The 16323-nt window shown below is 48.7% G+C and overlaps 1 protein-coding gene across 1 annotated transcript in view; it reads left to right on the top strand.

The window, feature by feature from the left end:
- ROBO3 (roundabout guidance receptor 3) overlaps positions 1 to 15952 on the top strand; it is a 222301-nt gene extending 206349 nt beyond the window's left edge. Inside the window, exons 26-29 of the mRNA XM_070952536.1 lie at positions 9649 to 9756; positions 11643 to 11822; positions 13772 to 13926; positions 15509 to 15952. Coding sequence (XP_070808637.1) covers positions 9649 to 9756; positions 11643 to 11822; positions 13772 to 13926; positions 15509 to 15520 — 455 coding nt within the window. The 3' untranslated portion in view covers positions 15521 to 15952. The remainder of the gene's footprint in view (positions 1 to 9648; positions 9757 to 11642; positions 11823 to 13771; positions 13927 to 15508) is intronic.
- The last annotated feature ends 371 nt before the right edge of the window (positions 15953 to 16323 follow it).

Genomic DNA, 16323 nt, shown 5'->3' with positions numbered 1-16323 from the left:
AGTTCATTTCCCTCTTCCCAGGTGTCCCATAGCATCACAGGAACAGGGATGGCCATGACATTGTCTTTGAAGAGAACATCAGGGAATTCTCCTTATAATTAGCTTCCTGTTACGAGAATACTAAAATATTTGTAGTGACAGGTAGTCCTGATTTATGACTGTAATGGGGCCTTTTACAGTTCTAAGTCATGACAATTGTAAAGTGGATCATCCACGTGTGAACCTGATTTTATTACTCTTTTTGATTGACTGTTAAGTGAATACCATAATTGTTAAGCGAATGTCATGCTTGTTGAGTAAACCCATTGTTTGCTATGGAAATTTTTGCTAAAAACAGAAGTAAATAGTAGTTTTCAGCAAAAACATAGTTTATCTATCTATCATCTGTCTGTCTGTCTGTCTGTCTGTCTGTCTGTCTGTCTGTCTGTCTATCATTTTATCTTATTTATTTATTTATATATAAGATTTATATTTTGCTGATATTTAGTATAAAATGGTTGGTTTATTTATTTATTTATTTTTCAAATTTATATACTGCCCTTCTCCCGAAGGACTCAGGGCGGTGTACAGCCAAAGTAAAACCATAAATACAAACATTAAAACCAATTTAAAAAGATATATATATGTTTGGCCCCAAAATTAAAAGAACAATAATAAAGCTATTAAAAGCATTTTTTAAAAATAAGTGTTAAGCCAGCCCGGCTTGCTGGAAAAGAAAGGTCTTCAGGGCACGGCGGAAGGCACCGAGGTCTTGAATTCTTTGTATCTCTGGGGGCAGTTGATTCCAGAGGGCAGGTGCCCCCACAGAGAAGGCCCTCCCCCTGGGGGCCACCAGTCTACATTGTTTGGCCGATGGCACCCTGAGGAGGCCCTCTCTGTGGGAGCGCACGGGTCGGTGGGAGGCCATTGGTGGCAGTAGGCAGTCTCGAAGATATCCAGGTCCTATGCCATGGAGCGCTTTAAAGGTGATAACCAACACCTTGAAGCACACCCGGAAAACCACTGGGAGCCAGTGCAGCTCACGCAGGAGAGGTGTTATGTGGGAGCGCCATGCAGCTCCCGTAACTACCCACGCGGCAGCATTCTGGACCAGCTGGTGTCTCTGGGTGCTCTTCAAGGGGAGCCCCATGTAGAGAGCATTGCCATAGTCCAGGCAAGAGGTGACGAGGACATGAGTGACTGTGTACAAGGAATCCCGATCTAGGAAGGGCCGCAACTGGCGGATCAGGCGAACCTGATAAAAGGTCCCCCTGGCTACAGCCGTCAGATGTTCCTCCAAGGACAGCTGTGTATCCAGGAGGACGCTCAAGTTGCGAGCCCTCTCCCTGGGGCTGTGATGGAGTCAACTGACTATATCGGGATGCCGGAAACCACAGCCACTCAGTCTTGGATGGGTTGAGCCTGAGTCTGTTCCTCCCCATCCAGTTCCACATGGCCTCCAAGCACCGGGACATCACTTCAAGGGCATCATTGCTGTGGCCCGGGGTGAAAATGTACAGCTGGGTGTCATCAGCATACTGGTGGTACTTCACCCCGAAGCCACAGATGATCTCACCCAGCAGCTTCACATAGAAGTTGAACAAAAGGGGCAAGAGAACCGACTTCTGAGGCACGCCACATATGAGGCATCTCGAGGTCAACTTCTGCCCCCCTGCCAACACAATCTGCGACCAGTACGAGAGAAAGGAGGAGAACCACTGTAACACGGTGCCCCCTATCCCCAACTCTTCCAACCGGCGCAGCATGATATCATGGTCAATGGTATCAAAAGCCGCTGAGAGGTCTAACAGGACCAGAACAGAGGAGCAACCCCTGTCCCGAGCCCTCCAGAGATCATCTACCAATGCGACCAATGCCGTTTCCGTGTTGTACCCAGGCCTGAAGCCCGACTGGAATGGATCTAGATAAGACGTTTCCTCCAGCTATTATGGAAACTGTTGTGCGACCACACTCTCAATAACCTTCGCCACAAAGTGAAGGGACGGTAGTTGGCTAATACTGCCGGGTCCAGGGAAGGCTTCTTGAGGAGAGGCCTCACCACCGCCTCTTTCAAGGCCGTGAGTAGGTAATCCTTACTCAATGAAGCGTTGATAATTCCCTGGAGCCAGCCTCGTGTAACCTCCCAGGAAGCCAGTGCTAATCAGGAGGGACACGGGTCCAGCAAACTTGTGGCCGCACTAAGTCTCCCCAAAGTCCTGTCTGCGTCATCAGGGGTCACAGAGTCAAACTCTTCCCAGAGGTGACTATTCCTCGCCACCCTGCCCGAATCTACCCAGTCAGAGTCCAAATCCCCCTGGATCTGTGCGATTTTGTCATACTGATATTGTCCAAATTCCTCGGCCCTGCCTTCCAGGGGGTCCTCCCGCACTCCTGGATGTAACAAGGAGCAGGTCACCCTGAACACGGCAGCTGGACGATTATCTGATGATGCAATAAGGGCGGAAAAGTAATTAAACTTTGCCACCTTTATCGCCATTAGGTAGGATTTAATGTGCAACCTTACCAGTGTTCGGTCAGATTCAGCTTCTCTCTAGGCGTCTTTTCTGGTACTTCATCTCCCTCAGCTCCTCGGTAAACCATGGAGCCCCACGGGATCGGCACCAGGTCAGAGGCCACAAAGGCACGACTCGATCTAAAGCCCCACCAGCCGCCCGATCCCAGGCAGCTACCAGGTCATCGACCGAGTCGTGTGCTAGGTCCTCAGGAAATGGCCCAAGCTCCATCTGGAACCTATCTGGATCCATCAGGGCCTGGGGCGGACCTACCTTATTGGTTCCGTCTCCCTGCGGCTGGGTGTAGCGGTTCGAAGGTCCAGGCGAAGGAGAGAGTGATCTGTCCATGACAAGGGTTCCATCTCTATATCCCCTATAAGAACACCACCCAACCACTGGCCAGAGACAAAAATCAAGTCCAGAGTGTGTCCGCCCCTGTGAGTGGGGCCATGAACTAACTGGGTCAGATCCATGGCCATCATGGAAGCCATGAACTCCCAGGCCATCTCGGACGTTTCACCTACAGATTTTATTTTATTTTTATTTATTTTATTTTGAATTTGTATACCGCCCTTCTCCCTGAGGACTCAGGGCGGTGAACAGCCAAGTAAAAACATTAAGTACAAATATTAAAATACAGTTAAAATATACATATATAAATTTGGCCCCATTAATTAAAAACAATAAACAAAACACTTAAAACACTTAAAAAATTAGGCCAGCCCGGCTTGCTGGAAAAGGAAGGTTTTAAGGGCACGGCGGAAGGCACTGAGGTCTTGGATTCTCCTTATCTCTGGAGGCAATTGATTCCAGAGGGTAGGTGCCCCCACAGAGAAGGCCCTCCCCCTGGGGGTCACCAGCCTGCACTGTTTGGCTGATGGCACCCCAAGGAGGCCCTCTCTGTGGGAGCGCACGGGTCGATGGGAGATCGTCGGTGGCAGCAGGCGGTCTCGAAGATAGCTAGGCCCTATGCCATGGAGCGCTTTAAAGGTGATAACCAACACCTTGAAGCGCACCCGGAAGACCACTGGGAGCCAGTGCAGCTCGCGCAGGAGCGGTGTTACATGGGAGCGCCAGGCTGCTCCCGTCACTACCCGCGCTGCTGCATTCTGGACCAGTTGGAGCCTCCGGGTGCTCCTCAAGGGGAGCCCCATGTAGAGAGTGTTGCAGTAGTCAAGGCGACAGGTGACGAGGGCATGAGTGACTGTGCACAGGGAATCCCGATCAAGAAAGGGCCGCAACTGGCGGATCAGGCGAACCTGACAAAAGGTCCCCCTGGTTACAGCCGTCAGATGTTCCTCCAAGGACAGCTGCCTATCCAGGAGGACTCCCAGATTGCGAGCCCTCTCTGTGGGGGCCAACGACTCGCCCCCAATAGTCAGTGATGGAGTCAACTGACTATATCGGGATGCCGGGAGCCACAGCCACTCAGTCTTGGAAGGGTTGAACCTGAGCCTGTTCCTCCCCATCCAGATCTGCACAGCCTCCAGGCACTGGGACATCACTTCAAGGGCATCGTTGGGGTGGCCTGGGGTGGAGATGTACAGCTGGGTGTCATCAGCGTACTGGTGGTATCTCACCCCAAAGCCACAGATGATCTCGCCCAGCAGCTTCACATAAATGTTGAACAGGAGGGGCAAGAGGACCGACCCCTGAGGCACTCCACATATAAGAGGCCTTGAGGTCGACCTCTGCCACCCTGCCAACACGAACTGCGACCGGTCAGAGAGAAAGGAGGAGAACCACCGTAATACGGTGCCCCCCATCCCCAACTCTTCCAACCGGTGCAGCATGATACCATGGTCGATGGTATCAAAAGCCGCTGAGAGGTCTAACAGGACCAGAACAGAGGAACAACCCCTGTCCCGAGCCCTCCAGAGATCATCAATCAACGCGACCAATGCCGTTTCCGTGCTGTGTCCAGGCCTGAAACCCGACTGGAACGGATCTAGATAGGATGTTTCCTCCAAGAATTGTGGAAACTGTCGCGCGACCACACTCTCAACAACCTTCGCCAGGAAGCGAAGGTTGGAGACAGGACGATAGTTAGCCAATATTGCCGGATCCAGGGACGGCTTCTTGAGGAGAGGCCTCACCACCGCTTCTTTCAAGGCGGTGGGGAAGTGACCCTCACTCAACGAAGCGTTGATAACACCCTGGAGCCAGCCTCGTGTAACCTCCCGGGAGGCCAGTACCAACCAGGAGGGACACGGGTCCAGTAAACATATGGCCTCACTAAGTCTCCCCAAAATCCTGTCCACATCATCCGGAGTCACAGCATCAAACTCCTCCCAGGTAACATTCTCAAGACTATTCCTCGTCACCCTGCCCTGATCTACCCAGTCAGAGTCCAAATCCCCCCGGATCTGAGCGATGTTGTCATACAGGTATTGTCCGAAATCCTCCGCCCTGCCTTCCAAGGGATCCTCCCGCGCTCCCGGATGGAGCAGGGAGCGGGTTACCCTGAACAGGGTGGCCGGACGATTCCCTGATGACACAATAGAGGCGGAAAAATAGTTAAACTTTGCCGTCTTTATCGCCACTAGGTAGGTCTTAATATGCGACCTTACCAGTGTTCGGTCAGATTCAGCAAGACTGGCCCTCCAACCGCTCTCTAGGCGTCTTTTCCGGCGTTTCATCTCCCTCAGCTCCTCGGTGAACCAAGGAGCCGCGAAGGATCGATACCGGGTCAGAGGCCGCAAAGGCACGACTCGATCCAAGGCCCCACCAGCCGCCCGATCCCAGGCAGCTACCAGGTCCTCAGCCGAGTCGTGTGCCAGATCTTCAGAAATTGGCCCAAGCTCCGTCTGGAACCTATCAGGATCCATCAGGCGCCTGGGGCGGATCCATCTGATTGGGTCCGCCTCCCTGCGGCGGGGTGTAGCAGTTCGAAGGTCCAGATGAAGGAGTGAGTGATCTGACCATGACAAGGGTTTCATGTCTATATCCCCTATAATAAGACCACTCAACCACTGGCCAGAGACAAAAATCAGGTCCAGCGTGTGTCCCCCCCTGTGAGTGGGGCCATGAACTAACTGGGTCAGGTCCATGGCCGTCATGGGAGCCATGAACTCCCGAGCCATCTCTGACGTTTCACCAACGGACGGCAGATTGAAATCACCCATGACCATAAGCCTGGGTGTATCAACTGCCACCGTGGCTATCACGTCGAGTAGCTCGGGCAGGGCCGTTGCCACGCGGCAGGGAGCCAGGTACGTAAGCAGCAAGCCCATCTGAACCCCATGACCCCATCTCACAAAGAGGGACTCACATCCGGCAATCTGTGGCACAGTGGTCTCCCTCGGACCCAGACCTTCGTTAATAATAACCGCCACCCCCCCCGCCCCTCCCCTGGGCCCTCGGCTGATGGAATGCTCTGAAGCCTGGTGGACACATCTCAACTAGAGGGACCCCTCCCTCCGGGCCCAACCAGGTCTCCGTAATACCCGCCAGGTCCGGTCCCCCCTCTTGAATAAGATCGTAAATGAGGGGGGCCTTATTTACCACGGACCTGGCGTTGCACAGCATCAGCAGGAGGCCCAGGTCCTGAGTATCTGAGCCACCTAGTATCCGAGGGGAGCCTTGAGGACTGGGGCGTGCAATCGCTCTCAAGTAGCGAGTGCGCACCCCCGGCGCATGATAAGGTCCTCTGCTCCCGCCATATCTGCCCCTCCCATCCACCGTGCTGATGACATCCCCAATCCCTCGTCCTGCGCCCTCCAAACCGTTACCCTGTGCCAGGCTGGGCCCTGACCTAGGTGGATTACCCCCCCCATCCCCTTTGGTCGCCCTCCCAGTTCCCCTTAAAAGATTATTAAAAACCTTAATTAAAAAACCCCTCAATCCCCGCTTTAAAACATGCCACCTCTCGGGGCTCCAAAGCCCGTCCTTAAGGTAGGCCTTCGATAGAGTGGAAGGCCATCGCCGCGAGAGGGAGGCATCTCGCAGCGCAAGCAAATCTGCCGAGGTATAAGCCATACAAGTATGATGAGATGGAAAAGGGGAACCTTGGATGTCAGCGAAATTTAAAGATAGTCATTGAGGTGAGAGATAGCAAAAGAGGCTGGCCAGGATGAAGCTGGGGCCCCTTCACTCTCTCACAGTGATGGGGCGACCAGATCAGATGGTTGCAGTGCAGGCGGATGGCCATCTCACCGCGGCTGGATGTAAAAGGCCAACAATAGTCACTCTCTCCCTGCAGATGGAGCAGCAGTCCTTGACCTGGACTCTCAGCTTCTCCCTCCAGCCTGCAATCTCTCCTCCCCCGAGCCAAGGCCTAAAGGTGGAAATCAGGCGGCAGGAATAAACTAGCCAGCAGCAGAGATGGCAAGTTGAAATCACCCATGACCATAAGCCTCGGTGTATCAACTGCCACCGTGGCTATCACGTCGAGTAGCTCGGGTATGGCCGTTGCCACGTGGCCGGGAGCCAGGTACGTTAGCAACAAGCCCATCTGAACCCCCTGACCCCACCTCACAAAGAGGGACTCACATCCGGCAATCTGTGGCACAGTGGTCTCCCTCGGACCAAGACCTTCTTTAATAATAACCGCCACCCTCCCGCCCCTACCCTGGGCCCTCAGCTGATGGAATGCTCTGAAGCCTGGTGGGCACATCTCAACCAGAGGGACCCCTCTCTCCGGGCCCAACCAGGTCTCCGTAATACTCGCCAGGTCCACTCCCCCCTCCTGTATGAGATCGTAGATGAGGGGGGCCTTATTTACCACGGACCTGGCATTGCACAGCATCAGCCGAAGGCCCAGATCCTGAGTATCTATGCAACCTAGTACCCGAGAGGAGCATTGGGGACTGGGGTGTGCAGTTGCTCTCAAACAGCCAGTGCACACCCCCGGCACATGATATGGCCCCCTGCTCCCGCCATATCTGCCCCTCCCATCCACCGTGCTGATAGTACAACCCTCATTAGGATGGCCCTCCATCACCTCCCCAGCCCCTCGTCCTGCACCCTCCAAACCGTTACCCCGTGCTGGGCTTGGCTCCGACCTTGGTGGATTACCCCCCCCCATCTCCCTTGGTCGCCCTCCCGGTTCCCCTTAAAAAATCATTAAAAACCTAATTAAAAAACCCCTCAATCCCCGCTTTAGAACATGCCACCTCTCGGGGCTCCAAAGCCCGTCCTTGAGGTAGGCCTTCGATAGAGTGGAAGGCCACCGCCGCGAGAGGGGAGCATCTTGCAGCGCAAGCAGATCCGCCAAGGTGTAAGCCATATACTATAAGTGTGACGAGGTAGGACAGAGTAACTCTGGGTGTCAGCGATGGTCCTAGGGGCGGGAGATAGCAATACGGTTGGATATGAGCAAAGCTGGGGCCCCTCCCTCTGTCACAGCAATGGGGCATCCGGATCAAATAGCTGCAGTGCAGGCAGATGGCCACAGCCATTCTCTCACAACGGCTGGATGACATAAAGCCAACAGAGTTCAACTCCTTCCCTGAAGATGGAGCAGCAGCCATTGTCCAGGACTCTCAGCTTCTCCTTCCAAACCTGCAATCTCCCTTCCCCCAAGCCAAGGTCAAAAGGCGGAAATCGGGAGGCAGGGATAGAACGACCAGCAGCAAAGAGGAGATAAGGATCAAACAGCAATAAGTCCAAGGAGGGTGATAGTAAAGTCCCAGAGTCAGAGGTGATGGCAAAAATGACCCGACCACAAACAGAGAGTCCAGGCAGCAACAGGGGAAGGCCATTTCATAAGGTGGAGAGTGAATCCAAGGGGGAGACCAGATGGCTATTCATCAATCCCCCTCTATCACTTCAACCACCTTTCGATTTTCCGGACCAGTTCCTCCCCGAAATCATACCCGTCCTCTCAGGCAGACTCTGCCATGTTCTTCCCAGGTCCAGGTCCGTTTAGGGGGATTTTCAAGCCTCAGTTAACAGCTGGGCCATACACCCCCAATTCTCAAGTCTGGGCTAAATGACTGTTTGATGTGGTCTAAGAGCCTCCGGGCACCGATTTCGACGCCATCAGCTTCCCGCACCCCCCTCCAGCAGCTGATCACTTTTCCAGCCACCATAGCATCATAGGGGGCTTGGGTCACTGAAGATGGTTCCCTCAGCTCCCTCGGCTCTCCATCTGGCTCTCTTGACCCCCTTAGCTCCTTCATCTCCTTTGGTTGGGCCGCAGAATAGATCGCCCAATCTGTGGGGCGTCACGGCTGCAGAGTCATCCTGGAGGCCGCCACCGCCCTCTTCACGGCGCTCCGATCGCAACTCCTCATCGCGGCTCTGCCCTCCACGAGCCGATCCCGACCAGGGATGGCTCATCCAAACCGCCAGACTTTCGGCATGCTGAATGTGGGGCCCAAGATCGCTAAATCGGCCTCCAACATTCCCAAAGTCCTCCGTTCCCTCATCGGCCTCATCAGCGAGCCCCTTGGAGGTCCGCCATCTTGCGCATGTGCAGGGTTGTGAATGGTTGTGAATGCGACTGCTTGAGGGCTCCTGGATTGGAGCTGAAAGGTGAAAGGGAAGCAGAATGCTCCCTCCCATATGTTGGGGTAGACAAGAGAGGGAGGGAAGGAGGATTTATATAACTGTCAACTCACTCTCAATGGTTCTGGGCTGCTTACGAACAATCAATTGTGGTCATGTGGCCATGGGAAATGGCCATAAATGCAGGCCAGTTGCCAAAAGCTCAAAATGTGGTCATGTGACTGTGATGGGGGCCTGGTCATCAGAACTTTGAAACCTGGCCCTAAGTATTTTTGGGGTGAGCCATCATAACTTTGAACAGTCTATAAATTGAGGACTACCTGTAATTGCGCTGAGGAAGATTAATTCCCTTTGAGACTTTGGAGAGTCTTCATGGTGCAGTGCTTAGCTCATTAGACTGGGAGGACCAGGTTCAAAATCCCCTTGTATCATGAAAATCACTGGCCTACTTCATGGGTTATTGGGAGGCTAAAAGGTGAAGTGCTTGGGGCATTCAGGTTGACCTGAATATGAAGAAATCAACCATTATGATGGAGTTCACCCAACACCCTAAACCAAAATCCAACATATCGCATGACGGCTTAGCATAATGTGCATATTTTGCCTGTGTTTTTTATCCATTTAGCACAGGTGAGTAATTCTGAGCTTTGCCAATAAGTTGGTGGGGAAGGCTAAGTTGTTACTGACATTGGGCTTTTACTGGCAGGCAAGACCCATTCCAGCCTTGGTGATGTTTTGCTTCCTCTGGGTCAGAAAGGAAAAGGCAAAAAGAAATCCAAGTCCAGCCACTATCGTCGAGAGAAGAAACAAGGAGGTAACTCCCAAGTTTGTGCTATACAGTGTTAAATCTCCTTCTTTCTCTTGATTCCTGGTGACTGCATGAACAAGCCTATAGAGAGTCTTCTTGGCAATGCGTTCAGAAGTTTTTTGCCTTTGTCTCCTCCTTCCTAGGGCCGAGAGAGAATGGCTGGCCCAAAGTCACCCAGTTGCCTTCACGCCTTAGGCAGGATTAAAATTCAGTCTCCTGTTTTTTTAGCCTCAGATCTTTAACCACTATACCAAACTGGCTTGATTCCTTTCATTATAGCATCCTCTTAATTCCATTACCTAATCGGGTTAGTTCCTCCATCTGCCTTTTTTTTTTAAGTGTACCAAGAAGCAGCCGCTCACATCTGTAAAGCATCTGCTTTCCACCTCCTTTTATAGAATCTTGCTTGCACAATTGTTTTCAGGAACAAATTTAACTTTTCCTGTCTCGTATCTCAAGCAAGCCACACATTGCAAGTATTAAATTGGGACTCAGCTATTGGGAACCAAGGAATAGCTACATATTTAAAAGGCTAATAAGCCAGCATTTAGGTCTGGGGAGAGGAACATAGAGCTCCAGGATGGTAGCATGCCTGCTAAATCTTCAAGAACAACCCTGGTTTGGTTTTGTGATGTTTATAATGTGTATCCATGCACGTGATGTCCTTGTCACAATTGCAAGATGTTGAGATTCTCACAATGCTCGCATGAGATTTCCATTTTGGTTTGATGTGTTTATTGGGCATTCAGGCCATTTCATGAGGTCACATCATGATTCCCATGGCCCAAAGGTAATGTCAAATCCTACTTATGGAAGAAATTAAAGCAAGGGGTCCTTAGTGCTCTCTGAGTTTGGTTGTTTTCTTGTAGATGTTTCTTTGCCCAAACTAGGTAACATCATCAGTGTTAGTCTTAGCACTGATGATGCTACCTACTTTGAGTATTATTTATTTATTTATTTATTTATTTATTTATTTATTTATTTATTTATTTATTTATTTATCCAATTTATATGCCTCCCTTCTCCGTAGACTCAGGGTGGCTTACAATGCATTATAGCAATAGCCTGCATACTTTTTTGTATATACCTGCTTATTAGGGCTTTTGCCCCCCCCCCAAGCGATGTTGTTCTATACAAAGTTGGCTTATTGCCCCCACAATCCGGGTCCTCAATTTACCTACCTCGAAAGGATGGAAGGCTGAGTCAACCTGAGTAATGAAACATCTGCAAGAAAACAACCAAGCTCAGACAGCACCAAGAACCCCTCATTTCAACCCTGAGCTACAAATATTCTCCTTTATAGATATTAAAGCTTTTCACCTGCAAGCATCTGGGGTCATGTATGGGGCAGGAGTCATTTTGTTTTGCTCCAAGTCTTTGGCTACTTGCTGGTTGTCTAGATACTCGTTCATGGGTGGACTTCTGAAGTCAGCAACAACAGCTAGCCAGTGACAAACTCTGCATTTGGTGATATTGGTCCTGATTCTCCCACTTGCTTCTGGTTCTTGCTAATAACAGCAAGCAGTTCTTCTCTTTTAGTAACTACAACTGAAGTATTTTCATTATCCATCTGATTCTCCAAACACCGCCACAGCACATACCATTCTGAGATTTTCAGGTTCCTAAGGCTGCCAGGATGAATGCTCTAAGACAGGGCTCTCCAAACTTGGCAATTTTAAGACTTCAATACTCTACTTCAACTTTAAGACTCAACTCAGCATGTCTGGCTGAGGAATTCTAGGAGTTGAAGTTCACAAGTCTTAAAGTTGCTAAGTTTGGAGACCCCTTGTTCTAAGATGAATCTTTTGAATGTATTGGAGGACCGTCTGAAGAAATTTCAGGGGCTTCATAGAAAGCAAGAGTGGATGCTTTATTATCAGTTCTGATTGCAGATCTGCCACCACCACCTTTGCCACCACCTGCAGAAGATCTCAGCAGCTCTGCTCCAGACAGCACCCCACGCCTAGACTGTGACCCTTCTTTAGAGAAAGACTTCAACAGTTCCTCAGCTATGGAGAGGAAAGTTGCCCATCGCACAGTGGCTGGCCAGCTCTACCAACAGCACCGAGATGGTAATATTAGTCATAGGAAGCGTTTCTCATACGATTGCGAGATTGCGTATTGATTTGGAGTCACGAGCCAGTGATATGAATAATCATCCATCTCCTGGGCTTTCTGCTTTTGAAGGAAGATGACTACTTTGGAGCTCCTTGAAAATTCAAGGAGGATGGCCAGTTGTTTCATTTTGGAAATGTTCTTTTTTGCCGCAGTTACTATATATAGAAAGGTCAAGCATGGGGCTTGGCAAATTGAATTGTTATATAAAAAATTGAAATCCACTTGCTTTTTCCACTTGAAAAATTTAGTGCTTCTGCTCATTTGCTGTTTCACCTTTCAACAGAATGAGTGTCAAAGCAGTTTGCAGTAGATTTCAATACAGGTAGTCCTCATCTTACAAGCATTCATTTAGCGACCATTTGAAGTTACAACAACACTGAAAAACTGACTTACAACCAATCGTAGCAGCATCCCCACAGTCACATGGTAAAAATCCAGGTGCTTAGCAACCGACATGGATTTATGATGGTTGCAGCATCCCAGGATCGAATGTCATTGGTGACCTTCCCAGCTGTCTTCCAACAAGCAAAGTCAGTGGGGGAAGCTGGATTCGTGTAATGACCACGAGATTCACTTAGCAACTGCAGTGATTCGCTTAACAACATGGCAAAAAAGGTCATGAAATTGGGCATGAGTCACTGAAATAACCACCTTGCTTAATAATGGAAATTCTGGTTCCAATTGTAGTTGTAAGTAGAGGACTTCCTATAATAAAGACATATGCAGCAAACCAGATTGCTCTTGGTCCTTTGAGCAATGGACAGTTTATTTCAGTTTCAGTGCTTTTACAGCCCTCTCTAATCAGTTTACAGAGTCAGCCTATTGCCCCCAACAATCTGGGTCCTCATTTTACCCACCTTGGAAGGATGGAAGACTGAGCCTGGTGGGATTTGAACTGCCAAATTGCAAGCAGCCGGCAGTCAGCAGAAGTAGCCTACCATCCCCCCAACTCCCCAAAATATATTATTCTGAATGCAGGAACTCTGAGAAATAATTTCTAAGATATTTGGTTTGTGCATACATTAAAAATTCAGGTCCCCAAATGAAGTTACAGTTCCCAGAGTTCTTAGTGCCCAAGTTGCTGTTTTTGAGGCACTTGGAGAGAAGGAGATGTATTAGTTCAGTTTATGATCCAAACTAGTAAAAAATTCCTGAGGGAAACAGGACATTCTAGATCAGGGGTGTTAAACTTGCATCATCACGGTGTCGTCATGTGACGCATCACAACTTTTTTCCCCTTCGCTAAACTGGGTGTGGACGTGGCCACTGCGTGATGCATCCAGCCAGTGGCCCGTGAGTTTGACAGCCCTGTTCTAGATCACGCAGGTGGCCATTACAAGCAGAGGTTTCTACAGTGAATCACTCTTCTCACCTCTAACTCACCTTCACTTTTTGGCATCTCCACAAGACCTAATTATGGAGATTAGGGGATCTCTTCCAAGACCCAAAACTTTTATTTGTAATGCAGCTTTGTTGAATTAGGCAGTTGATAAGGACCATTGCATGCTGTAGGATCTCTAGTGTGGTTCCTTGTAATGAGCCCAGAATTTTCCTGTCCTCTGGACTGAATTTTTTCCAAGATAGATGCTTGGAAATTGCTTCTTAAGTTGGTTTTAATAAGAGCAGGAATTAGAGGCCATTTGAAATGATCACAGGTATGGATGATGTTCATTCAAGGACTTCAAATGAATCAACAACTGTTATCTCATGATTTTGAGAGCGCTCACAAACATCTACTTACTTAAAAAAGGATGATTGATGAGTTGGTGATTATTCTTCTTTTTATCCCATCCTTGTTTCCAAAACTGTGTAGACTGCAAAACAGCTGTGGTGTGCATTGCTAGAGAAACTGTTGCTTCTTTCTAATTCGTTTTAAACTCTCTTGTTGGGTGTCTCTTGGCAGAAGAAGAAATTGTTCCCTACAACAAGCCCACCTTTCTCTCCCGGAGTCAGATGTCAAGCAATTGCTCTACAACAGGAAGCTCTTCCTCCAGGGGTTCCACGGTGTCCAGAGGCCACGGATCAGGACGCAGCCGGACAACAGGGGATCGCAACGAGGTGACTGCACAAGGCTTCCTACTGCCACATTTCCCCTTTTCTTTTGCATGATTGAAGGAGGGGTTCAAGACCCTTGCTTGGGATGGGCTGAGAAGGGTTGGCTGGCTGTCATACAGAACTGATAGAGCCATCAAGATCTCAAGAACAACTAAAAAGAATGATGTATCCTGATGTGTATTAGAATCACAGAATCTGGGAAGAGTATTAACTCTTTGTTCTACTCTGACTTTTCTGGATTGTTCATTTGATATGGAGCAGACAAACCAAGTATTAGATTAGCTCTCAGTGCCTGCATTATACAACCTGCTAAATTGTATGCCATGTTTAAGATAAAACAAAGCATTATATTTTAGAGTGTTGTATTAAACAGATCAATAGGGTTTATAAACCAAGATTTATCATTTTGATTTTGCATTAATGAGCAAACTTGTGAGGTCTTAAACTACCTAAATAATATTCCTCACAAGATTCCTAGGTCATTGAATCTAGGGGAACTTTGTCCAGGCAAACTTTAACCCCAATCATGTCCTTATTATGCTAGAGACTTGATTCAGATCTCTTTCAACTTTGTAGTAGTTGCACTAGGGAGTCCAGTCATAGGCAACTTGACTTTTAGAGACAATAATCAAAGTGGGTTTAGAGCAGGGGTGAAATCTAAAATTTGTTACTACCGGTTCTGTGGGTGTGGCTTGGTGGGGTGGTGGGGTAATGTGACTGGGTGGGCGTGGCCAACTTTTTTTTTTTTTTACTTTTAAAAGCATTTTTCTATAACCTCTTCGGCTGAAGAGGTTGCAGAAAAAAATGCTTTTAGAAGCCTCTGATGATCCCAGCTGAGCCATGCAATCATCAGAGGCTTTTTTTTACCTTTAAAAGCATTTTTTTGGCCAAAGAGGTTGTAGAAAAAATGCTTTTAAAAGTAAAAATAAAAGCCTCTGATGATCACGCAGCTCAGCTGGGCGGGGGGGGGGGGGGGCAGGGATTTTTGCTACCGGTTCTCTGAACCACCCACCTCCATCACTACTGGATTGGGCGATCCGGTCTAAACTGAGAGTATTTCTCCCCTGGTTTAGAGAAAAATTAGATAAGTTAAGCAGGGAATTGGCAAATCATTGAAAAAAAATAAAATAACACTTAAAATCTTGGAGATATGTGTGAGCCAAAACACTTACAGGTTGGTAATAATCTGCATTCATGCACATCAAAATAGACCAGAGCTTCTTCCCTCTCCCTCAGTTACTTCTTCCTTCCTCAGAAATCATTGATGGCTGCTAGTTTTCTGTTGCTCTTAGCTTTGAGATGCCAATAATCTAAGTGCCTCCCCATAAACTGCTAGGAAATACCACATGGGGTCAGTTACTGGCAACTAGCCAAGATATGGCTCAACCAGGCAGTGAGAAAAGTAGGCATGGATCCAGATGTGTGATCTACAGGTGGCCGGTCTGTGTTCTAAGCAGCCTGGGGTGATGGACTTCGAGAAGAAAATAAATGGGCACCTTTTTTAAAAACCTGGATGACGCAATACAGAGAGGCAAACAAACTACAGGAACAAGCATACTGATGTGTTCTCTTCTTGCATTTTCAGGAGAAAAGATGAAACCAAATGCCATTGGCATGAGCAAAGCAAGGTTATGAATTTGACATCTGTAGACTTGGGGCCTGGTGGTTTTCTGTGCATCTAATTTATGATCCTTCCAAAGGAGCAGTCGGCCTGGCTCCATGTAAATAGGTTTGTTTTCCTAGAGGTTGACAGTCCCTGAGAGGCAAGGAAACTGTATTTATAAATGGAGACAAAGAGACATTCAAGCCTTGAGCCTCAGTGGGTCTGTTTGGGAAGAGGCTGGGCATTTTTCGAGATGGGGAGATTGGCACCACTAGCAGTGGTGGGTAAGAAGTGGGAGATGAGGCAGAAAATGAGGTGGATCTGCAGACATTCAGCTCACATTGGGCCCTGAAAGAGCCCATCACATCAAGCACATAATCAGATGCTGCCCAGGTGCTTCGCCCTGCCTGCCATATAGCAGGGCTCAGTGGGGATTTCTTTGGTAGCTAATGAATCCTTTTGTAAAATGGCCAATAAAGCTATTTGTTAACCTGAGTCTTGCAGAACAATTTGTGCTTTTTTTTGTTCCTGGTGATGCATCCTCATGGATTCTGTAACACAGGTAGTTTGCCTGTTCCATCTCCCTTTCAAAAAGGGAATTACCAGAAACTGCAGTGTTTTTGTTTTATTGAATTGCACAAAGCTGCAGCAACTTTCTGAGGGCCAGAAATATGAAACAGAAGGATGAGGTCAAACTTGGCTTGGCTGCATCATGAAGCTATAAACTGTGGTTTACGAACCTCACAACTAGCTGAGTTCAAACAACGCACTAAGCCCATCAAGCCTATTGCCTGATG

Source organism: Pituophis catenifer, unplaced genomic scaffold (genome assembly GCF_029215685.1).
Source record: "Pituophis catenifer annectens isolate HBS135680 unplaced genomic scaffold, rPitCat1.0.hap2 SCAF_12, whole genome shotgun sequence".
Classification (NCBI taxonomy): domain Eukaryota; kingdom Metazoa; phylum Chordata; class Lepidosauria; order Squamata; family Colubridae; genus Pituophis; species Pituophis catenifer.
The sequence above is the reverse complement of the archived record's forward strand: the minus strand, read 5'-3'. Positions and strand labels throughout refer to the sequence as shown.